General features: G+C 59.7%; 1 protein-coding gene across 8 annotated transcripts in view; it reads right to left on the reverse strand.

Annotated features, from left to right (window-relative positions):
- Positions 1–24600, reverse strand: part of CCDC85C (coiled-coil domain containing 85C) — a 74395-nt gene that overhangs the window by 19256 nt on the left and 30539 nt on the right. For 5 of the 8 annotated variants that reach the window (XM_073895864.1, XM_073895863.1, XM_073895862.1 and 2 more), the window contains exon 2: positions 221–294. In XM_073895864.1, coding sequence (XP_073751965.1) covers positions 221–294 — 74 coding nt within the window. The remainder of the gene's footprint in view (positions 1–220; positions 295–24600) is intronic. The other 3 variants (XM_073895865.1, XM_073895868.1, XM_073895867.1) reach the window with 1 other exon arrangement.

The following is a 24600-nucleotide window of genomic DNA, read 5'->3' on the forward strand; positions in this document are numbered from 1 at the left end:
AGGCCATGGAGTGAGGATTAGGTCCATGACCCCAAAGTTCCAGGGGCTGCCTCGGATGGCAGTGGGGCAGGTGGGCGGCTATGGGAGTGAGGGGGGAAGGGAGCCCCAGGTAAGCTGGGACCCAGGTGGGCGGGGGTTCAGGGGGTCAGGGGCAGGGCTCACGCCGGCCCCAGAGTGCAGTAGGCACTGCCCCCCCGCGGTCTCCCCCCAGCTAGCCTACCTGCGTGAGGGCCTTGTCACCCTCCAGCAGCCTCACCTTGGTCTCCAGCTGCCTGATGTAGGTGGACGAGGGATCTGTAACGACACAAGTGGGGAGCACGTTAATCATGGCTGACTCGGTTTCCAGGGAGAGACCCCCACCCTGACTGAAGCCTCTGGGCCGGGGTTTCCAGAACCTGCAGAAAGGAGAGGGGTTCCCTTACCACCTGTCCTGTGCCTATTCCCTCAGCCTCTGTCATACTTCGCATCCAAAAAGTGCTCCCAAACATCCCCCCGACAGGACCCTCACAGCCAGGGGGCAGCACACAGCAGGGAATGGGGTCCAGGGAGCCCTTCCCCAGCACAACAGGGAAACTGAGTCTCCTGAGCATACCGAGTCAGCATCCAGGGTTCCTCTGCTCTCCCCCCCCCCTCCGCCTAACACACAGGAACTTCTAAAACAATTCACAGCTGGTGGGGTGGGGGGAGGGGGTACATAATGCAGGTGAGACACCATCATTCTGGAAGGACTCTACTGACGAGAGCAGCCGGGAGCTGGGTACTGGGCCAAGCCAGTGACACACTCCCCAGCCATGCACCCCCAGTTTCGGAATGCAGCAGGGTTTCTGAAATCCACCCCCCCTCACCACACTGACCTGTTTTACAATCACATCAGAAAGGCAGGCAAAATTCCACCACCCGGACTCCCAGAGCCCTGGTCCTGCCTCCCCAGCAGGCTAGAGATCAGCTGGGCCAGCAGAGGGGAAAAGCAAGGACTAAGTCACTGCAGGCCAGGCTGGGATGAGGGAGACTACCGAGGTGGGAGCCAAGGGCAACAGAGCAGAGGGGCCAGGAGACGATGTGGACCACAGGGCAGGGAAGGTAAGGGGACCAAACCATCTTGGCAGGTGCAGTCGTGCAGGTGGGCAGTCAGGTCCCAACTGGATGCACGGGGCACCTCCCTGCCTGGTCTGCAGCCACCCAGTAAGGGACAGGCTAGCGCCTCTCGTCCACATGAGCACCTCGCCAGGGTTCACATGGCCCAGACACCGGCCTACATGCCATCCACTGGGCCAGTCACTGCTCCCCCTACTGCACCCACCTGCCCCCGACAGGACAGAGTCTCCACTGGTTACACCACCAGCCTTTTAGCTCAGAAGTCACCACACCTCCGACCAAAGCCACCTCTCGAAACTGCAGCCTTGGGAGACGGACCCCACAGGACTTTTAACACACCGGGGCGGGCTAAAGGGGATTGGGTGCTGTCAGAGAACAAGCTGGACTATCATGCACCGGTGGGAAAATGAAGATCTGCCCACCCCAGCACACAGCTGGCATAGCCCATGAGCCCGGCCCCCTGGGGACACGGATGTGGTGCCCCTCCCCCACTGGTGCTCAGCGGGAGGCCCCCTCCCCAGAATGCCCTGCCCTCCCTCCCCTGGGGCTCGGCCTGGGCCTGCCCATTGGCAAGGCCATTCTCTGAGGCTACCCCAGCTTTCACACACAGGTGCCCCTCTGCCCCCTGAGCTGCCCGCCGTGGGGTGCTTTGTTCTCCAAGCACAGGGGAAGGACCCTCAGAGCTCCGCCCACCCAGCCCTGGACCAGGCCCAGGAGCATCAGCCCAGCCCGTGACGGGAATGGGGGGCGGCCAGGCCCACCCACTAGCTGTTGGGGAATTACACAACCAGCTCCTCCTGCCCGAGACAGCAGCAGTCAGCTCTCAGGAATGCCGGCCTTCTGGAGAGGGAGAAGGGCCACTCCCCACCAGACCTGCCGCCCTCAGCCTTGGGGATGGCACTGGTAACTACCAGGCAGCTGTGGGGGGGCTCCTGCTGCTCCCCACGCCACCTCACCGAGCCCCCAGCTCTGCAGAGCTCCCTTTGACAGCCGGGAAATCAAGGTTCTGAGACGTGAAGGGGCTTGTTCGCGGCACAACTCAGGGCAGCAGCGACAGGGGGGCTGGACCCCAGGAGGGTGACCCCAAGGGCCTCCCCACTTGGACCCCGCGTGCGTGCCCGGCGCTGGGCAGATCCCACCTGCCCAGGCAGGGGACCCTGGCCAGCCCGGCGGCCGCAGCTGTACAAAGGCCTTCCTCACACCCTTCTTCAGCTGGTGGTCACTAGAGCCCGTGCCCTGGGCCTGCCCCCTGCCCTCCTGCCTCAGTTCATGCTCAACCAGCCGGGACTGACAGACACTCCCTACATCCCTTCCCACATCACTCCCATGCCAACAGGACTGATGGCTCAGGGTGTGCCAGGCCCCTCTGGGCATTGGGACGGAGCTGGGGTGCAGCCTGGGTTCCCCACCTCTCTGGGTCCTCATGCTGTCAGCAGGAAGGGTTCCCCGGAACACCGACTGGGAAACAGTGGGCAAAAACTACAAAGATCCTTCCAGCTCTCTCATCCTCACACGTTAAGACGAGGAGACCCAAATAACTAGCGGACCCCTGCGTGGTCTGACCCTGGGTGGGGTCAGTGGAGGGCGGGGGAGACCCGCCACCCACCTGGGGAGGGTCCAGTAGGCATCCGCCCCACTTTCCAGATGAGGAGGCCAAGAGGACCAGTGTCTCCCACCTGCTGGTGGGTGAGCTGGGCCCCGCCAGACCCTCTCCCCACCATCCCGCTCCCCCTGCGGGTCAGTGCTCAGGACCCCAAGTGCCTGGTTGCTCTGAGCAGAGCTGACAGCGCCATGCGGTTGAAAGAAGCTGGCACGGGTCCCAGAAAGAAGACATGGTTCCTGTGCAAGCCTCTCTCTCCGGGACGCTCGACTGCCCAGTCCTCGGCTCCACGACAAGCCACCCCCACCGCCACTCACCGCAGCCCCCACCGTGGGCCCGCGCTGCCAGGCACAGCCCCGAACTCAGGAGAGGACCTGTCACCTATGCACAGCCAGGCCATCAGCTCGCTCACTGTCAGAGGAAGGGGGGCCCCTGCCCCCACACCCAGTTTCCCGGTATGGGGACAGTTCTAGCTCCCTCTGCCAATTTCTCTGGGGTCAACCGGGAGCTCCCGGCGTTTCCTTTCTTGGTCAGACTGCAGTCAGAGTCGTGGAGCAGGATGGAGTCAGCAGATGTGCCCGCCAGCCTCAGCGTCCTCGGCCCCAGCGGGGTCTGCCACACTCCCTAGGACGGCAGAGAGGAGAACAGAGTGGGGCCAGGGCCAGGGCCAGAGGCAATGCTATGGGCGACAAATGACCCAACAGCAGCCCACCTGCCCACCCACTGCCGTCAGGACCAGACCTCAGGGCCCACGGGCCGGCTGTCCTCCCTCAGAGGCCACACGTGGACACCGGCCAAGGTGCTGTCCTCGCTTAACCCGCCAGTTTCCGTTTGCCCCAAACTCCAAGCAGCTACAGAGAACAAAGTCCACTTCACACCACCAGGCTTCGGTGGACTTTTCTTTCTAATCTCCAAACAAGAGAGGAGGCCTTGAAATATTTTAAATCACCCAGTACTTCCAATGGAATCTATCCTAAAGAATGAATTCTAATTATAAAGATGGTGTAGCAGCGGCGGCCAGAAATGGAAATAACTATTTGTCCAGGAGAAGCAGAGGGGTATACCCTGTCATTCAAAGGATGTTTAGGAAGGGTTTCTCTTCTCAACAATAAGGAAAAACCTTCACACGCCACTGGAAAGCACTGGACACAAAATGAGAAGTAGAACTGCTCTCAACGTTTAAAAATATCTGTGTTGAAGTGAATTCCAGAAGGAGGCACGTGGAAATGTTGATGGTGGCGCTGTTCACATGAGAGAACAAGGGAGTTTTTATTCATTCACACCCCTTCTTGCTAATTTTCAAATAATCTACTTCCAAAATAGGGAAAAAAAATCTTTCGTTTATTTAAAAAAAAAAAAAAGGAGAAAGGATTAAATTATTGCACTGGCACAGTGCCGAGCCACCCACTGACACCACGGAAGCAGAAGCGTGGCCCATCAGAGTTCTCCCAGCTCTGGTGCGGGGGCCTTTCCCGAGGCCTGGGGCCAGCCTGAGTCTGCCCATTCCAGTGGATCTGAAGAGGATTTGAGGCTGCCCCCCGCATGTCCCAGAGAAGCCTCCTCTTCTTCTGCTACATTCAACTCCCCAGACCAGGCTCTGCGCCCGCCAGGAGCCCAGGAGCCAGACATCATGTCGCCTGTGGGTCAGAGCAGGTGTCCTGCGGCAGGGCAGGGTGGCTGCAAGATGGGCCTTCTCGGGCAGGGGTGGGAGGCCCTGGAGGGCTTGGCTCCCTGGGAGGATGATCCTTCCCAGCAGCCCTGGGCAACTCGTGATCCCGCTGGGCGCCTCTGAGCCCCAGCCTCTCGGAGATGAGCGTGTAATTAAATTAATCCCAGGGTTTGCAGTGGTGAGGAACGGGGCCCCAAGGGAGGTATGCGTCATTTCCCGGCTTGGCTGCTTGCAGGGAAAATGAAGGAGGTGACTACAGAAGGGACCCCAGGATGGGCTGGCCAATGTGTCCCCTCAGACCTTCCCCAGCACCCCCCCCGCCGGACCTATTCTGGAGGATTCACAATCCAGTTTCCATCTGGGGGAGAGGGGGTGGCGGCAAGGGGTCAGGGCCTGCAACATTCTTGCTTCCGAGAGCCAGAACGTCAGCCCTAGCTTCGGCCTCCTTGAGGATCCTGTGTTCCCCAGGGATGGGGGAGGGCTCTCCAGCCCGCAGATGGAGAGACTCAACGGAGCCCGCGGGTCTGCAAGCTCCCCTCACGGGTGCAGACCATCAGTCTACCCTCCCTTCTCAGAGGCTGAGTCTGGGGCTGGGTCACATCTCCCCCAGCCTGATAGCCTCCCCAGGTAGGCAGTGTGGCCTCAGCCTCCCTGTTAGTCCAAGCGGTAAGAACATGGGAGCCACAGGAGGTCACATCCAATCAGCCCTGGAAACCCTCCTCACCAACTCTGCACTAGGCAAAAGGAGAAGCCTTTTCGCTCAGGAAAAGCCTGAAGACCTAACAGGAACGCATCCTGCTGGCGGGTCAGTTCTCTATCCTACAAGCTCCCACCAGCAGCAGGTACTCCGCCTGAAACACAGCACCCACACCCCACACAGAACACCCCAACAAGGGACTGCCAAAGACACAGAAGGCAGAGCATCCCAGGTGCAAAGAGCAAGTGTTGCTCAGAATGTCCCTCAGCAGCAACGGCCGGCCACACCAGGTGCTCGCGTGTTAGTCGGGGTGAGGCAGGGGACTGAGGGGCAATGCACAGCGTAGGGGGGTGACCCTGGGAAGCCCAGGTAGGGGAGGCGGGAGGTGAGGTGGGGAACAGAAGGCGCGGGTGAAAGCAATTTCAGTCTGCTGGGGGACTCCGGGGGTCTCGGAGTTACCCCTACCTGCCCCAGGGCTCACGAGGGGGGCTGCTTGTGGGGGGACAGAGGTGCTAAAGCCCCAGCACTGCCCCGCCGGAGAGTGCACAGGAAGGGCTCCCAGGCAGAGAGGCAGGTACCGGCAGGTGACGCGGGCAGTGGACACAGAAGCAGGAAGTGCCACGGGGATCTGGGCAGAGCTCCAGTCATGTCTGTCACCGCTTAGGAGAAAGTACGGCCCCCTCCCCCCAGAGGAAGAAGTGGGGGCTGGAAGGCGGGGGCTGCATGATGACGCACAGTGACACACTGGGCCTGACCCACCAGCTGCGTCCCCTTCCAAGCCTCCAGCCTCCTCCCGCTGAGCGGGGCTGCCCACAAGGTCTTGGGGACGGGCAGCTTTGTGGCAGGTCATTAGCAGGAGACCCAGCAGCACCCCGCCTAGGGCCTCCTCTGTGGGGGTGGCTGACATTTCCACACTGCCACTCCAGTGATTCAATTCTCTCCTCCTTCCACTTCATTAAGAGGGGTCGGCGCCAGGGCCGGTGGCTCCATCGGGGCAGAAGGGCCTCATCAAACAGAAGCTCCCTCATCATTCCAGGCTTCCATCTCTGCCCCCAGCGGATGGACGTGGCTCCTGAGGGCATCTGCTTCCCCATAAGCTGGTTTCACCGCTTCTCTCTCCAGAGGCGTTGCCTTCCCTCTGGCTCAGTGGCTCAGTGCAGCCCTGGGCTCTAGAAAGCAGCAAAGACCACACTTCTTGCGGGACCCGGTCCTGCTAGCCCATGCTCAGTCCCCAAGTGGCTTCTGTCCCCCCACCCTGCCCACAAGCCAGGCTCAGCAGGTCTTGGAGCCGCCCGCTTAGCTGCCCTCACCCCTGACACAGGGCACTTTGGGGTGTCCCTGGACAAGGCCCCAGACACCGATCCAGTAGAAGCTGGAAATGGTCCGTCTCCTTAAAGGACTTGGAGCATGTTCTAACCCCAGGCCCACCTACACCCTGGGCCCTGGGCCTCTGCTGGGCATCCTGTGCTGGATAGAAGCCCCTGGAATGCTGAAGGCTCCTGACATAGGTGAGGAGGCACGAGAAGCTGCTTCCGACCCCAGTGCAGTGCACTCACTCTGCCCCTCCCGGGGACTCCACCAGGAGGGTGGCAGAAAGCCTGGCCTATAGAGGAGGGGAAGGATGCTCGCAGAGTGAATGGGTCCGCCCAAGCTCACAGAGCCAGGCACCAGCAGGACCAGCAGCCACACCTGCTTGTCCAAGGGCATGGCCCCCCTCTGTTAGGGTCCCTCCGCCTAATGAAGGAGCTGCAGGAATAACCGCATTTGCTGAAGGGGAAAGAGTGAAGAAGTACAGCCTGGGGGAGGGGGCAGAGGGCAAGGATGTGCTGACAGGGAGAAATCAAGGGCTCCTTCCTGCAGGAGGTGGCATCTGAGCTGAGCCTTGAAGAGCAAGCAGGACTCTGACAGGCATATCAGTGCAGTGGGAATGGAAGGCAAGTCTGAGCAGGGTACAGCGTGAGCAAAGCCACGGAGGTGGGACGGTGGCAGGCAGGCTCAGGAGCATCCGAGCCGATCCCCACTAGCGTCTGCTTCCTGGCATACACTGCGGCTCCGGGAGGTGCGGGCTAAATGTGAGACACGTATTATTTATGGATGAGGACGAGAGGGCTGAGGGAGGCATATCAGGGGAACATCAGGTTCCCGTGAGGACACCTCCCAGGGGTGGCCACACTGAGCCAGGGAGGCTGGGAGGGCTGGGCACCTTGGCCCCTGCTGCCCCCTCCTCTGCTCGGCCTCCCACCTGAGCCTGTAGAGGGGCCCGGGCCAAGGCAGCCAGCCACAAGCTCAGCAAACGACTTCCAAGCCCTGGATGTAGGACAGAGTTCTCACGTCCACGCAGGGCACTGAGAAAGGAACCTGTTCTCCCACTGGCCACACAAATTTTACCGAGCATCTGCTAGGTGCCAGTAGGCATCTAGCAAAACCCCAGCCGTCACCCCCTGTAATCCTCACACCAAGCTGATGAGGGAGGCCCTGTTATTACTATCTCTGCTGAGTGAAGAGGAGCCTGAGCCTCAGAGAGGTTAAGTATCAAGCCCCATGTCATACAGTGAAAACACTCGCCCAGCAGCCTCTGGGCCAAGAGGCTGGCACCCGGCCACTCCCCTGATTCCACCTCCAAACCAAGGCAGGCGGGATCACGGAAACCTTAAATCCCGCCCCACCAACTCAAGAGATGAAATGGAATGGCCAAACAGGAGCCCCACCCTCTCCATCCACAGAAGAAAGAAAACTGGCACTGAGAAAACCAAACAGTTGTATTAAAGAAAACTGGTATCTCTCCATGCTGGCCACTCAGCCTCTCCTGAGACCCATGGCCATCCCCTGGCTACCTATCTGCCCCTTTGTGTGCTTCATGCAAAGCTCCGGGGATCCCAGTGGATCAGCACCCAGGGCCTCGGGGGTGCCTGGCATTTTAATTCCAGGGAAAACCACAAGGCCCCCCCTACACTGCAATCTCAAGGGGGCTGTGTCCAACTTAGCTGACTGAGAACGGGCCCAGTTTGGATCTGCCTGGTAGCCTCTGGTGTTCTCAGCCCAAACACTCAACCTCACTTCTCCGTCTGGCGCTTGAGAAACCTGGCAATTCCAACTGAAACTGTGCCATTGTTTCCAGCCAGAGGAGAAGAGGGGAAAAAGAATCTCCTTCCTGTTAATTTCATGCCCAGAAACGAACGGGGCACTTTCACAGTCTCCTCCCCCAGCAACCCGGATTTCACTCTGAATGATTGGAAATTACGGGTAGAGGCAAAGAACGGAAGTCTACCAGCCTGCCTGGCAGGGTCACCTAGCCACACCGAGGTCAAGTCACACCTGGCCCAGTGGCTCTCAGCATGGCTCCATCTATACTCCCTGGGGACCTTTTAACATCTGATCTCTTCCCCCATGAGACCAACAGTATTAGACTCCAGGGGAGGTGCCTGAATGTCCATATGCATTTTAGACGCCCTCCGGGAGACTCTAACACACACACGCAAGGCTGGGAACACCGTATTTACTGAGCCCCAAAATCTATGCACCAAGCCCCTCGGTAGCAAGAAGGGGAGACATACACTAGTTTCAGGAAGGAGGGATTTTGTTTTTATCATTCGATGTCAAGCAGATGTCTACTGAGTGCCAGGCCCTGGTGTGATGGGGCCAACTGTCCTTCAGAGGAGGCAGGAACAGTGGGGAGGCATTGGTGGGGGCAGGACACCAGGGGACTCCAGCCACGTGCAGAGGTGGCAATGTGTGGTCAGTGGGGCCAGCTCAGGAAACTGGGAAAATCTAGGTGTGGCAGGGTCATCAGACCCAGGGGACCCCTGTTCCCAGACACGGGGGAGCCGGAGGTGAGGCGGGAGTTCTGGTCTCGGCAAGCACTTCACCCTATACATGAGAAGCAACGGTGGGGCTCCAAGGCTCCAAGGAGCAAGAGAAGGTGCGGGGCTCCAGGCGGTTACCTCGGGTAGCAGCGTCACGTCTGGTCAGTGCTTCACTGATTCAGTGAAAACAAGAATTATCACGAGCCACGTGGTGTGATTGCAGGATGGTGGGAGTCCAGAGAGCTCCACGTGGAATGGACTCCATGGAAAGACACCAAAGCCACGTGGGGGGGGGGGGGTGGGGAGAAGGGGGCAGACGGAAACCAGAGAAGCTTGCACACCTGCCATGTGGCCCACGTCGGGGAGAGACGGAGTGTTTCATGAGCAGATCTGCAGCAACTGCCTGGCCACTCTCTAGAACAAAATTTGATCCCAACCTCACACCACACACGGAAAGCAGTTCCAACAGGGTCAGAAGGGTTCTACGTGAAAGAACAAATTTAAAATTGGGGCCTTTCTGACACATGCTACAACATGTAGAATGAACCTTAACAACCTGACGCTACAGGAAAGAAGCCGATCGCAAAAGACCACATACTGTAGAACTCCATGTACATAAAATGTCCAGAAAAGACAAATGCACAGAAACAGAGGGTCGATCGGTGGTGCCAGGGGCCAAGGGGAAGGTGGATTGGGTAATGACAATGATCAGGCACAGCCTCTTTCTGGGGTGATGATAATGCTCTGGAATTAGTTTGTTTTTTTTTTTAAAGATTTTATTTACTTATTTGAGAGAGAGAATGAGATAGAGAGAGAGCACGAGATCCAAGAGGGTCAGAGGGAGAAGCAGACTCCCCACCGAGCAGGGAGCCCGATGCGGGACTCGATCCCGGGACTCCAGGATCATGACCTGAGCCGAAGGCAGTCGCTCAACCAACTGAGCCACCCAGGCGCCCGCTCTGGAATTAGTTTTGACGGCTGTGCAACTCTGTGAATAGACCCAACAACGCAGAGTTGTACACTGTCCTATATACACATATAAAGCATGTGAATTTTGTCTCAGTGCAGCAGTTATTAAAAAGAACAACTTCTGCTTCCAGGTAAAAAGGCTTTCTCGGTCAAGACACAAAAAGAACATACCATCAAGGGAAAGGTTGTCAAGGCTGTGTGAGCATTACAGCCCCGCCCGACAGTGGACGGCGGATCCGTGGGCACCGTTAGGAGAACGGCTGCCGTCCGGGAAGGGCTGTGCGCAAGTCCGGCCCAGAGCGGACAGAGGGTCGCACGGAATACACACTGAACTCCTACAAATCAATAAGGAAATACGTGAGGATGTGGAGCCAAGGCTCCACGGAGGTGAGTCACAGGCGGAAATCTGCCAGAGGATGCCTGACTGTGGGCGTCACCAGGGAAATGCAAATGAAGACAAGAAGACAGCAGAGTGTCACATGGGAACTTGGCGATGGCGAGCGCTGAAGAACCCAGGGACGCGGGGTGCCCACTGACGCAGCAGATCGGAGCGCAGCCTGGCGTGGCTCCCTGCTCTAGAAGATGCAGGCGCCCCGGAGGAAGCCCAGCGCAGGCGCGGGAGGAGACGATGCAAGAGCGCATCCCCAGCACCGGCTACAGCTGCTGCGGAACAACTGGAAACCCCCAAATGTCTTCCTGGAAAACAGGATAAACTGGTTTCAACCAACAACAAAACAGTAGAGGCAGAAACAAAAGAGCTAGAGGTATGAATGAGGACAGGTCTCAAAAACACAGGGGGCAAGTAGCTGAGGGACACATGTAGAGAGGACATCGTTCCTGCAAAGTCTCATCATCACACATCCTTCATGGATCTGTGACCGACAAGAGAAGTAAAAAGCTCTGCAGGAGAATGATGGGCCCTGAATTCCAGGCTGAGCGTCTCTCGGGGTTGGGGGGGAGGGAAGAGAGGCCACACACGGGCACCTCGTCTCCACCCGTAACACTTTATTTCTTGAAAAGAAAAGGCTCTGGAACTAACATGCATTCTTGCTGACAATCTGACAAAGGTAGGCAGTGGAATAAACAGTTGTCTCATTATTGTCCAAGCTTGTTGTTTTTTATAGAATTCCTAACAAAAAAAAATAATGCTTTTTAAGTAAAAGGAAAACAGGGCGGCACAACAGACCCTCCAGGAAAGACACTGCAAACCCCTGATGTCAGCACACCCCCTCCCTGGCTCCCGGTGACCAGGCTGCTTCCGGAAGACCCCCACACACCCCTGGCCACGGGCTCCTTGAGTGCCACCCTCACCCCTTGGGAGGAGTCCAACCCCGGCAGGTCAGGAGCCCACAGGGAGGGGAGAGGTCCCCAGGATGGAGAGGCTGACAGGCGGAAGTCGCCCTCCTGCACAGTTAGGGGACAAGAGCAGGCCCCTTTGCCCCACCTGCTCTGTGGCCTTGGATAAGCCCCTTCCTTTTAGGCCCCTGAGAAATGGGGGCGAGAGTCCCAAATGACCCAGGGGGCTCTCAGGGCAGGACGGGGGCGACACAACTCAGAACCCCTGCAAGACAGCGAGCGTCCCTGCAATTAGGTGGGGCAGTGAGGACCCACCCAGTTAGAAATGACACACTCTTGGCATGGGGACAGCAAGCCGCATTTCCCATTGCACATAAAACCCCAGCAGGATGAAGACTGACCAAAGGATCACCCGCTTAAAGGTGCCACCACTCCCCCCACCAAGTCCTGGGGAGGTAGGTGGTGCTCCTCCAGCAGCCGGAGGGCCCAACCCCTTCCAAGCCTTTTTGCTTGTCGCAAAGGGAAAGAACCAGGCCAGCCGTGTGCACATGGCCGCCGCCGCCCAGGGTCCTGCAGGGAGAGGCAGAGTGGTGTGCGGGAGGACAGGGGTCAAGGGTCCCAGCCCCGGCAGCACCGCCCACATGGCCTCGACTTCCCCATGTGACGTCACAGGGGACTCGTTGGGGATGAAGATCGAAGCCTGGGCCAGTGACATGTACTCAGCAGACGACCGTCCCCCCCCCCACCAAAGGTGCCCACACCTGAACCCCGGTCCCGGAGCATGGGAGGGCGTTCCCCGCTGCAGTCACAGGGCGGTGTCATTGACCACGCAGAGAGGGAAAGCTGGCTGCTGGCTCGGAAGATGGGGAAGGGGCCGCTAGCGAGCAGTGCCTCCTGGAGAAGGCAGGAGAGCAGAGCCTCCCCTCAGGCGCCCGGGGAAGAGCGTAGCCCACTGACGCCTGGACTTAGCACTGCTCACCTCGGGAACCGAAGACAAGACGCCAATGTGCGGCAGCCACAGGAACCAAGAGGCAGGCCGTGACCTTAGCTGACCCGCCTAGGCCCGCAGAGCCTGCGTGTCACTTAAAGATGGGATAAAAACCGAGCTTGGGAGGCTGCCGTGAGGTCTGACCGAGGCAGCAGGTCCGAAAGCTCCTGGCACAGGGCTGGGCGTTCAGTGGGCGCTCAGCAAAACCAGCCCGTCGGCTCCACTGCCCACGCGCGGACGGCAGGACCTTGATGGGAAGGAGTGGCGAGCCGGGGCTTCCAGGCCACCAGGATGGCCTGCATGGCATGCCTCGCCCACCTCCACGGGCTCACCCAGGCCCGCAACACCTGCCTCGCTGTCAGATCCAGCGAAGGCTGGCTATCACCACAGACCTTGGGAAGTGGAGCGTGAATCCGACTGAGTCACGGCACACTGGTAGGGTATTCGAAGCAAACACGGAGTCCCCTTTGGTTGTAAAGCCAACTGTCCTGCGGGCCAGGCACTTGGTTACCCCTGGCCACTGAGGACGGGCCGGGGCAGGGACCCTCAGTGGAAGAGTGACCTCCCCTGGCAGAGCCGGAGTCAAAGGTCAGGAGAGGAGGGGGGTCAGTTGGGCCTCTGCGTGTTCACAGCTGTGTGACCTCGCACTAGGGAACCAACGTCTCTGAGCCTCTGCATCGCCATCTGTAAAGGAAGGAGTGATGCCCCCTCACGGGCTGCCAGGAGGATTCTGGAATACCCAGGCCATGCCACGGCAGCTCAGGAATTTGGAGGGCAGTTGACAATTCTCACCAGTCCCCCCACAGCCTTTCTAATCACAAGCTTGGAGTTCGAATCCCCTCCTAACACTTGAGCAAGGGACTCCCCTGGGGTCTGGGCATCACTATCTTAGACGGAGGCCTCATTCTCAGAGCTATCCTTTGGAGGAAGCCCACACTGGGCGCCCCTCCAGGTGGCACCTGGCAACTCTGTGACTGCGTGCTGAGCACCTGTAGGCAGACCCCACCTCCCCCGCCATCTGGGACCACAGAGCAGTCTTGTTCCTGTTGCTCCATGAACCTGTCCCTACTGTCTTCCTGCCTGAACGCCCCAGCAGTGCCCTCGCCAGTGTTGCTCCTCCTGCACCCCTCTGCTGAAGGAGTGCTGGCTGGCCCCCCACAAAAGCTCTCCCATGGCGCCTCTGGCGGAGACCGAGCTGCTGGAGAGACCCCCCAGCCCCCGCCAGCCTCGGCAGCCCAGGACCCAGGCCGAGTCCAGTTACAGGGCACTGAGCACACCCCTTAGCCGTCGCTGCAGGGGTGCGGCACTCACCAAGCCTCCTGATGCCCGGGGAAAGTTAGCAACCTTCACACCCTTGCACCTTGCTGTTGATCCTCGAAGCCCCCCGCCCTGAGACACAGCAGGAATCGTTAGCCCTTTCCACAGGGTCAAACACCCACCTGGGGCTGGGAGACGTGACCGGGGAAGCTGGTCACTGTAAGAAGGCCTCCCGGACACCCAGGCACCTGCCGTCAGGGACGCACTCGGAGCACCGAGGGCCTGAGCTCCAGTTCTGGCTGTGTCACCTCTTGCCCCTGCCTTCTCTGGGACCGGAACACCACTCTGTACAACAAGGAAGTTGAAAGCCTCCAAGGGTCCTTCCGGCCCAGGTAGGCATGGGTGGGCGTGGTGGGCGTGGTGGGCGCGGGCCACTGCTGCATGCACATGCCCACGCAGCTGTGTTTCTTGAAGGAAGATAGGAATGAGAACAGACCCGAAGGTCAGGAGACTTGGTGCCAGGGTGAGCTCAACGTTTGGTTACTAACTAGAATAAACAAACAGGCCTCCGTCTTGCAGAGAAAACCCCACCCCCCCAGCTGGTGAAGAGCCATGAGGAAGGGAGGGAGCGGGGTGAGGTGGGGCACTAAGGAATGTGTCATCACTCCCACGGGTGACAGGTGACTGCCAGCCACCAGGGACTGCCCCACAGCCAACTCCAGGTCTCAGGAGAAGAACAGCACAAGGCCTGGAGGGGGGCCCCGAGGGGAGCTCGAAGGGGGGTCAGGACAAAGAGGGCTTCAAGCTCCGCCTGTCCAACCTCCCCTTCCGACATCGGGGTGAACCAGGGACCCCAGAGTATCTGCCCCAACCCGTGGCCTGGCCAGGACGAGAGTGGGCGCCCCGGGCCCCACACTGACCCTATGAGGACACGTCAAATTCCAACTCCCTCTCCTCTCTGGCCTGCAGCCAGCAGTCTGTCCCAGGCAAGGTGACCATGACGATCCTAACGAGAGCTGGGGACTACGACCACGTTGGATAAAATAAGAATCCCTGTGTCCACACTGATAAAAACGACATGCACACACGCCCGCCGTGGAGCGGGGGGAGGCCCTCCTGGCAGAACGCCCACTGCTAAGTGTGGAAGGAAGAGGGAGCCAGAAGTTCCCACTCGCAGGCCAGAGTGACAACCAGCAGATGCCAGCCCGGCACACGAGGGTCCAGTGAGGACCGGGACACCGCCGCCTCAACGTGCCCCCACGGGTTATCTATTAGCCACAAAGATCTACTGCTCTCGCCTCACGGGGGGGGGGGGGGGCGTCCTTCCGGAAACCTCAGAACCCAACAGATCCAAGTCTGCTGGGACCAGCCAGGTGCCTCCAGACCAGACGTGCGACCCCTCGGCGTCCCCACCCGTGGTCCCTGCCCCAAACGCACACACCGACTCCAATCCTGAGGCAACGTGAGACAGAGCCAAACACCTGGCAGGTCCCCACTCCTCAAAAACTCTGATGAAATGTCACAGGACGGCTCTGCAGGAAAGAGGCTGAAGAGAGCGAGCGGTGCGTGGCCGGGACCGGGGCCAGATCGGCAGAGCTCCGCGTCCAGACAAGCAGGTCGGCGCTCCACCTGCTCGCGCTGACCCCCAGGGTGGTCCCCACGTGAGTGAGCCCAAGTGTTCGGTTCAGGAAAAACAGCAGACACGAAGAAGCGAACACACCCGGCAAGAACGATAAAGGAATGAGGCGGCCCCGGGAAACCAATGCACCTTCTCTTGGAGATGTTTTCAAGACGGGAAAGGGCTGAGCAAAGGCCAGTCCCACTGTATCACCGCCAACACGGCCATCCCAAGCACCATGCAGCACATCCCCCAGCGTGACTTCCACGGAGGTAACTCGGAGCCCCAGCCACAGCCCCACACCAGCTGCACCTGCGCCCGCCGAAACCAGCGCCGGGGATACGAGGCTGCCCGTACCATCAGGAGACCGTCTGTGTTTGTCCCGCAACAGGCGAAGGGTACGTAACTTCTGGTTGGCCCACCCGAAGGGGTGTTTTATCAACACTAACAAGGTTTGCGAAGACCAAGAGAGGAAAGCATCTGATGCAGCATTGAGCGAGAAAAGCCAGATTCCACATTAAACCCGTGGCGAGACAACCAGCAGCCCAAACACTCAAGCAACGGCGGAGAAAACCAGAAAGGAAAAGTCTTCAGAGCAGGATCTGGGGGACTGGGTTAGACGTGTGTTTTTGTTTTCTTGCTACTTTTCCAAATCCTCCTGTCTCTAACAAATGCATGTCCCTCTCAGAAGTAAATGCCTCAGCCCTCCTGTGCACAGAGCATGGAGCTTCTCTTCTCCCCTTGCAGGAGCCGCTCAAGCCAGCTGCCTCCTCCATACCGGGGATGGGGCCCCAGGAGCTCTGGGTGAAGAGCTGCCTCTCTGTGGATGCAGCTGAACGCTGCCCTCCTGTCCTGGCGAGCAGACCGGCGCACGTGGGTAGCCGGCACACACGGTCCTCACACCTGCCCACACGTGCAGTGTGGGAAGGATCTTAGTTCAAACTTGTGGCAGCTGGGGTCAGGCCTGGGGCTGGGCTGAGAGATCCTAGGACGGCCCGTGAACCCACTGAGTCTCAGCTTTCCCATCTGTGAAACAGTGATGATCACACACACACACACACACACACACACACACACACACACACACGGCAGGATCGCTGTAAGGAACTACGGCCTCATTTGGCAATTCCAGGGTCTTCCATCACACCAGCTGCCAGATAGGCCCTCAGCACTCCTAATTCTGACCCCCAGGGACATCCAGGGAGTCCTGCCCAAGCCCCTTCCACATGGACATTTAAACCCATCAGAAGAGGGTACAGGGAAAAGCATTCTCAGAAGGGCCCTAGAGGAAGCTCTGTCATTCACAGCATGTCCTGCCCCGCCACCCGGCCCCATGGCCTGGAGAAAGAAAGGGCCATGCTGGTCACACACCCCACAAGGGCACAGTTTGGTTAATCAGTAGCCACGGCCCGGCTCTGCCACAATGCTGGAGCCTATGGGAACCTGAGAAATCCCTTCTACAGAAAGAAACCAAGGTCCAGAGAGGAGCTGAGCCTCCCTGGGAGTCACAGCCAGGATGAGAAATCAAGCCCCAAGCCAGGGGGATTCTGGCTGCACTGAGCAGGCCAAACAGCTATCCCCAGCCCCAGGGCCAAAGAGCTTAGAAGGGAGACAGCCATGCTCTGGCAGAGCTACCCCCCGGCTTAGCCAGGACCACATCCTACTGCAGCCACAGACCAGAGCCCTCCATCCAGCTAGGACAACTCACAAGCATGCAGCATCAGCTGACACGCCCCGGGACAGTACCATGTAGGAGCATCAGCAACGTCTCGGGGCTAGGCCAGCTGAGTGCTGGCCTGCCGCCCCTCGCCATGTGGCCCCAGCCTAGACAGTGGGCTGGGCCGGGTGACCTCTGGTACAGTTCTCCACTCGGGGCGAGATCCTCCTACTACAAGGCCCAAACAGCCTGGCCAAGGTAGGGCTGCCTACACCTGCGCTGGGCACCAGGACACAGCCTGGAGCTTTCCCCAAGAACAGGCTGCCTTCGAGAAGGGGGCTCTGCTGCTCTTTTCAACGGAGCCTATGAGCCACTGCCCACCAAGTCCCCCTCTTGGTGCTAAAGTTCTGTTCCATCCATGCAACAAATGATGAGGATGACCTCTGCCACGACGCCAAGGGGGAAGCCAGAAATGCGCAGCTACTTCCCGGCCAGAAGAGCCTCTGAAAGGGCAGATGTGAAAAGACCCACCCCAGACCTAAAGTTGAGGCAGGGAGACCCATGTTTCCTGACCCACAGAGGCCGTAGGGAGACTAACAGGCACCTCATCCCTCCCCGGGACAAGCCAGTGGCCTCAGTGTGGCTCGGCCCGTGGCCAGTGGCTCAGGGGGTGGCCGGGGCCCTCCCATTACAAAAATCAGGGCAGGACTAAGCTTCGCTATCTACCCTGGACACGGGGGCTGGGCACCTCGGCTGCTACCCAATGAGCCGTCACCACAAGCAGGCAGATCCCAAGCTCCTTGGTTGGTAGAGAAGGAAATAGTCCCCATGAGCGTGGGGTCCCGTCTGCCTGCCCAGCCGCTCCAGTCAAGAGGATCCCGACCCTCAGGCCTCCCCACCTCAGCTTCAGGGGCTCCAGAGGCAGCCCCGCTATGGTGTCCTCAGTGGGTCACTTGGAGATATGGCCCATATTCACTGCATAGAAGCTAGCGGTAACATGTTTGATAGGCATAGCTCCCAGGGTCCCCTCTCTGGTGACCAGAAGCACAAGGCCTGAGGGAGCTGAGGGAGCTCCCGGAGGGGGAGCCAGGGAGAGGCTCGCGTGAGGGGGCGGGGTCCTCCGTGGTCACAGACCCATAGCCCTGAGAGTGCCCCAACCTCTGCCCTGCCCCCTCTCACCACACTAAGACCACCCAGGGGCTTCTGGGGGCCCACCCCCCGCCAACTGCTCACCCCCAAACCCTGCCTGGGCCCGAGCCCACCCAACCACGGGAGAGAAGCTCAGGCAGTACAGGTGCTTCTCCCGGGCTCAGAGGGGAGAGAAGAGAAGGCTTAGTACACACTTCCTGGCACTGCACATCCTCCTAGATCCTCAGGGCAATCCATGGGGGCCCAGCCCCCACCGCCCACCTCTACCTCCAGCCTCTCAGCTTCGGAGATCACACAGATGGGGCAGAGGGGAACAGGCGGCAAGTAGCAAGTCCACAGGAAGCCACAGTGGGAGGCGGCCCTGGCCAAGTCAGCCCTATACCCCAACCTCCCTCCCGGGCCTGCAGATGCCTCCCTTCCTCCCACGGGAAGCAGGACCCAAGCCTGCAACTCTATGGGGAGCGGCGCTCACCAGGCAGCATCAGGAGGCTGTGTCTGCCCAGAGTCCGTCCCCAGGAGCCCCGGGGGCCCACAGTAAACAGGAACGCCCGAGGGTAACTATCTCTCGGCTGCCACTAATGTGTTAGGCAAAATGAGGCCTCTGCGTGTCTGGATCTGAGCACTGGGACAGCATGAGCTTGGGCAAGTTACTCTGGCAACCGATCCACACTGGCATGACTCCATTTACCCAGCCTGGAAAGACACTTGCTGGGGGAAAAATGCGCTAGGGGCCAGCCGGGGCCCCCTAGAAAGGCAGGGTCAGAGGGAGGAGCCTGGGGACCCACAGCTATCTCACGGGTGGGCAGACCCAGGCATAGATGCTCATGGCTGCCTCCTCCCTGTGGGCCCTGGCATCACAGACTCCCAAGACAAGGGCCTGTCCCAGGAGCTCACCGCAGGGAGGGGGGGGGGGGGGGGGGAGGACCAGGTTGAGGCCCCCACAGGCAGGGGTGGCCCCCACAGACAGAAGCAGCACACAGCCTCCAAAGCCCGGGGAGGGGGCCGTCACGTGCCATGTCCCTCCACACGGCACAGCATGGCCGTGGCTGGGCACGACAAAGGCGAGAAGCTGCCTCAGACACTCCCGGGGGGCTTCGGAAGGCACAGCCGAGGCCTGGGAGGCGGGAGGTGTGTGTCCGGTCACGCAGGCACAGCTCGGGGAACGGCAGCCCAGGGCTGCAAGCTCACCGCCGGGGCTCTCGGCTGAGCGGGGGGCGTGACGGGATGACGCAGAGTCAGCCCAGTCTGGAGAACCCACAAGCTCCCGGCCCCGGGTCTAGCCCAGGCTGGGGCCTAGGAAGCATCAGCAGTAAGGAGGATGGGAGAGGCACGGGTGGGGGGTCCCGGCCTCGCCTCGTGACTTTGGCACCTGAAGGTCCCCGAGTTACCACTTTCTCGGCTATGAAAAAAATACCTCTCCGCTGCAGGGCTGGTGAGATTCCGTGAAATGTGAAGAGCCTAGTACCGGGCCTGAGCCCCAGCAATCTGTGCGTCCCCCTCCTTCCTCCCTCCACTTCCCGGGGCCCCCGGCGTGCTCACCTCGGTGCAGAGCCACCAACTGGGTCTCCAGCATTCTTCAACTGCATCCTTCCCCAGAAATGCCCAACCAGCCCAGGGTCAGCCCCACAGGGTGACGACACACTGTGCCACGGTCCACATCGTCTGAGGAAGGCCACCCTTCCTCCAAACAAAAGGACAGTCTGGACCAGAAGATAAGGACATTTTCCCGCAGGCTGGTCCACGCAGCCCTGAGGTGGCAGCAGATGTCCAGAGGCACAGGCGTGCTGGCTGGCTGGGGGCAAGATTGCCCCCACCCCCAGGCCTCAGGTCCTGCTCCCCATTTTATCTCTGCTGCCCATGACCCCCATGACCTTGTCCCGCCATGGCACCCCTCCTGGTCACTCGGGCCTCAAGGGCAGTGGGGGACCAGGGTCATCACTCTGCCCCCACAGAGTTGGAGTCCCCATGCCTCTCAATCAGCGAAGGAGAGCTGACGTGCCCCGGGTACCTAGCACCCAGTGGGACAGGCGCGGTTACCTCTTCATGCAGGTGTTGAGACTGTGCCCGGCCACAGCCACACGGCACCAGGACTGCGGTTTGAATCAGGGCTGCCCCCCACACAGGAGACCACGTCCAAAGCCCAACCAGTGTCCGCCTGCCTTGCAGGTGGAAGGAAGGTTTCTTCAGGATGGGGTACTGCCTCCCCTGGGTTATGTGTGTGTCACAAGAGCTGTCCTGGAAAGCAGCAACGCCCTCCACACCTCACACTCACGTAGGCACACATGCACACACCTCTCACACATTCATTCACACCCACGTGCACACATGTATGTGGACACGCCTGAATACATACACACGTGCACTCACACCCGTGCACGTATACACACTCGGGGATGCACACACACACGAGCACATACATATGAGCAACTCACACCCACGTGTGCATGCACACGGCTATGCACAATCACACTCCTGCACACCATGTACGCACATCGCGGTTATGCATGTGCACAGGTATGCACAACCATACACACACCCACATGTGCACATACACACAGGTGCGCACAGGTGCACTCACACCCACATGTGCACATACACACAGGTGTGCACACAGGTGCACTCAACACCCACATATGCACATACACACAGGTGTGCACACTCTCATGCAGTCATGCCCTGTCTCTCTCTGGGGTCTCGACACGAGGGAAAACACTACCGAGCTGGGAGCAGTCAAGGGGTCATTTATTTTAATTATTAAAACAGCAGCTACTATAATGCCACTTAATTACCTAGTACATAAAACTGCCTCCGCATCTTAGCAGAGCAGTAAATCAGCTCAGAACCAGAGCTGTTTTAAGCATTCTCGCTGAAGATTCAGGGGGGCACAGAGTCATCTGTCACCCCCCCCCCAGGAAGCAATAACCCAGATCTCGGCTCCGCAGCGGTGGCCTCGGCAGGCTCCCGCGGCCGGCCGGTGTGTGCAGGGAGGCTGGCGTCCTCCCCGCTGCGGCTCGTCCGCTCCGGCCCCTGCCCCACCGCACTCCCTCCTTTGTGCGGTCCACAATAGCCCCGCCAGATGGCGCGGCGTGGCGAGCGGCCTCTTCAAGCCAATCGCTCATCCTGTCGGGACCCAGCAGGGCTGCGGGCAGGACACCTGGGCACGGGCCCAAGCCACGGCCCACACCGGGCCCAAGCCGCAGCCCACACCGCACACGCCCTGCCCTGACCGCCTCCCGGGCCCCCGCCCACAGGCACTGGTGGCTTAGGGCACAGCTGGGCCATCGACGTCCCGCAGGTAGGTGCACCCCCACCAGGGGAGCGGGCAGGAGCACCAGGTGATTCAGCGGTCCCTCTGGCCCTGTGCGACACCAGGATGAAGTGGGAGGGAAGAGAGCAGGCGGGGACGTGCCAGGCACCGTTCTCCCCCAGTGTTCGCAGAAGGCACGGTGCCGAGCTTGCCAACAGGCAGACATAAATCACTCCCTCCCGTGGGCTGCCCAGCCTCCAGGGGCCAGCATCCCCCTCGCACATCTCCGCGGTTAAGGGGTCCTGTGAAGGGCACATGAGACAGCAGGTGGGCTGTGCAGCTCCTGGGCATGAGCCAGGCCAGGCTGGGAGAGCCCCCTGCACCCCCCGACGATGTCCCCTGGAGCACTTGGTGGGTGGCGGGCACCGGCTCTCGCCAGGGACCCCGGGGCTGTCTCTAGACTTGTTGCAGTGTGTGGCCGGTGCACGAGCCATTTGCACACATACCAGTTCACCTGTAGGATAAATTCCCAGCAGCAGGAGTGCTGGGCCAAAGGGGACAAGCCTTTGCAATTTTCTAAAAATTACCGAATTCACACTCCCATTAGCGTAAATGAGAGCATCCGTCTCCCATTAGCATGTAATGAGAAAAGTTTTCTGTGTTGTTCTTTGTTCTTTGTAGAGAAGGCCCTAGCCAGTTGGAGGTCTTTGAGCTCTGCATGCTGCCTCTCAATGCCCTCTGGTCCTTTAACCCAGGAAATGCCTCTTATCTGTCCCTTGTTCTCCCACCACTCACAGTGTGGCTGGAGTGGCTGGACAGGGGAATTGGGACCGGCTGACACCCGAACATACCCACCTCCCTGGGCCCACCCTGCGGCTGGGGCAGGTGCATCCCAGGGTCAGGCTCAGCAGGAAAGAATCAGTGCTCCTCTGAGGCCCCCTCCTCCACGGAGCCTTCCAGGATTGCCTGGAGAGGCTGTGTGCTCTCCTACCTGCCCTCTGCAATGCCTCCTCCCGTAATGTTTTCCCACCCCAAATCAGCCTCCTCCCCAACTTGAGTTCCCTGAGGGCAGGGACTCTTCTGAGGCATGTTGCATTCCCCAGGTCTGGCGTGGTGCCTGGCATGGGTCCCGAGGGTGGGAAGTGCCTGGTTAAGACCGTTAGGAAGCTAAAGCCGGGGCTGGTTGCTGGCTCACCCAGGCCCATGTCACGACACCAGGAACAATGTCCAGCCTGTTAAGTCCCCCCGGGGACTGTCCAAACTAAATCATCCTTACAGAAAGATGGGCATCCAGCCAATCTGAGACCTTCTGGACAGATTGGGCTGGCTTAGGGGAAGCCAGTGGGGAGTGGGGGAGGGGGGCAGATGCAGGAGAAAACAGTCAGTGAGGAACGTGCACTCGTCCACGGAATGCTCTGGAACTGCCAGGAATCTGGGTGGCAGCGGCAGCCACTGGGGACAACCAGTCCCTTTAAAAAAGGGGAAACAGACCCTCCCCGGGCGGCCTCCAGCCTCTGAACATGCAGTCAAGTGGCTGTGCTTGGGCTTAGTCACAGGCCACTGATCACACTGTCCCCCAGCTGGCTTTGCCAATGAGAGCCAGCTCAAACTAAAGTGCAGCCACTTGGGGACCCTATTCCCGGGTCCCTGATCCCCTCACGCTCCATGAACCACCGCCACCCGGCCCTCTTCCTACAGCCCAGCCACTCAGGCTGAGATGCTGCGTGCTGTCTGGTGGGAAGGAACTAGCTCCCCAGGGTCACCGTGCAGGAAGGTGGCAGTTGCAGGACCAGACCAGGTCCCTGAGACACAGAGCATGCGGGTACATCACTGAGCTGACTCGTGACGCAGCTCACAAGGGGCCTCCCTGCATTGCACAGCCCCCACAGCGCAGGGAAGTCAAGGTACAGGGCAGGTCTGGGCCGGCAGTGAGAAGGGATGTCATGGAGGGGACTGGGGGGTCCTGAGACGAGCATGCACCCCCCGCCACTTTCCCTGCGCCTCACTTGGGAATGAAATGCCATGGCTCCGCCCTCAGCAGCTCACTGTCACAGGGACTAGGAGTGTGTGCCCACTGACAAAATGAAAGCCCAGCTGGAATGTTCTATGGCTCTTTAAAGTGTGAAGATTTACAGACAGAAGGCTCATTTACCCCCATCACGAAGCCTGAGCCTTACAATAACTCCACTGACGGGCTTCTATTACCTTCTCCCATCTTCCAGATGAAGAAACTGATGTTCAGAGAGAGTCCATGACTCACCAAGTTTACTCCACAAATGAGAGCACCAGCATATGTGCCCAGATTGTCTGCCTAGAGGCCCAGAGCAGCAACACGCCCCGTCGAGAGTACCACCCGGCCTGGTACAGACACCTGCCTGCCAACTGGGGTGAACACCACCATAAAACGGGGGACAGGGCCACCTGAGCACCACAAGCCCACACGGCGCAGCAGAGCATGGCTTCAGGACACCTCTCTGTCCTCACTGCACACCCGTGAGTTAAAAACAGGGGTGGTCACAAGCAAACCCCGGACACCGGCTACCGGGCCAGGGTCCCTGCCACTTGGGGACAGAGCAGCCCAGCGGGTTATGGGACTATGGGCAGCCCAGGGTTTCCTCCTGGAAACTGAGGGTGAAAAGGCAGCTGAGTCCTGCTATCGGGCTGAGCCGGGGCTCCCTCTGTACCCCCAGACCTTCTGGTGAGTGGGCAGTGACTGCTTTCAAATATCGGCTGAGAAGGGCCGCGCCAGGCACCAAGGGCCTCCAGGAGCCTCGGGAAGAAGCGTAAGCAACCATCACTCCCCACACCAGCCACCCAGCGAGATGGCCTCCATGCTCATTCGTGTGCCTTGACGTGCTGGCCCCTTCCTCGTGGTGGCCCTCTCCTTCACTGCCACCGTAGCCCAGGACGCGGGCTCTAAGATGACCTCCCAGGTCACGGAGCACTGGTGTGCCGGGAAGCTCTGACCCCGGGTGGGGCAGGGGGTGGGTACTGGGGGCACCCTCCCTGGCACACAATGCCCCGCACTGAGCTGAGAGCAGAAACGTGCAGAAGGGATTTCAATCCCTCCATAAAAGTCAGACAACCCAGGACCCCTACGAGGGATGATCCAAAACCCGAGTAATACTAACCTGGGACAAATGCAAGTTCTAGCATAACTGAAGGCCTCAAATTCAGACTGGTAGCACACTCCACACTCACAGAACAAGGGCACCGTGTGGCCCGGGGCTCAGGGGGGCCATGGGAGAGGGTCGTGCGTGCGCAGGCCCAGGCTGTAGCAGGCACTGGGGACATGGGAGCCCGCCCGCCCGCTAGCCCGCCCCTGATGATTAATAACCCATTGTCTGGCTCTTCCATTAACAGAGGACTCTACTCTGGGCATTCCAACTCAAATAGAAAAGAGACAAGAACAGCCACAAACTTAAACAGGCATCCGACAGGCCAGGGCGGGGCAGGGCAGGGTGAACCCCAAAGTAAAGGCAGAAGGATGCATGAGGGGCTCGCTTGGCAGTCCCACCGCAGGGCAAGGAAGGCAGCTGGACTCAGCCGAGGAAG

The sequence above is a fragment of the Callorhinus ursinus genome, unplaced genomic scaffold, assembly GCF_003265705.2.
Source record: "Callorhinus ursinus isolate GAN/ISIS: 27379988/994484 unplaced genomic scaffold, GSC_fseal_2.0 scaffold8, whole genome shotgun sequence".
Classification (NCBI taxonomy): Eukaryota; Metazoa; Chordata; class Mammalia; order Carnivora; family Otariidae; genus Callorhinus; species Callorhinus ursinus.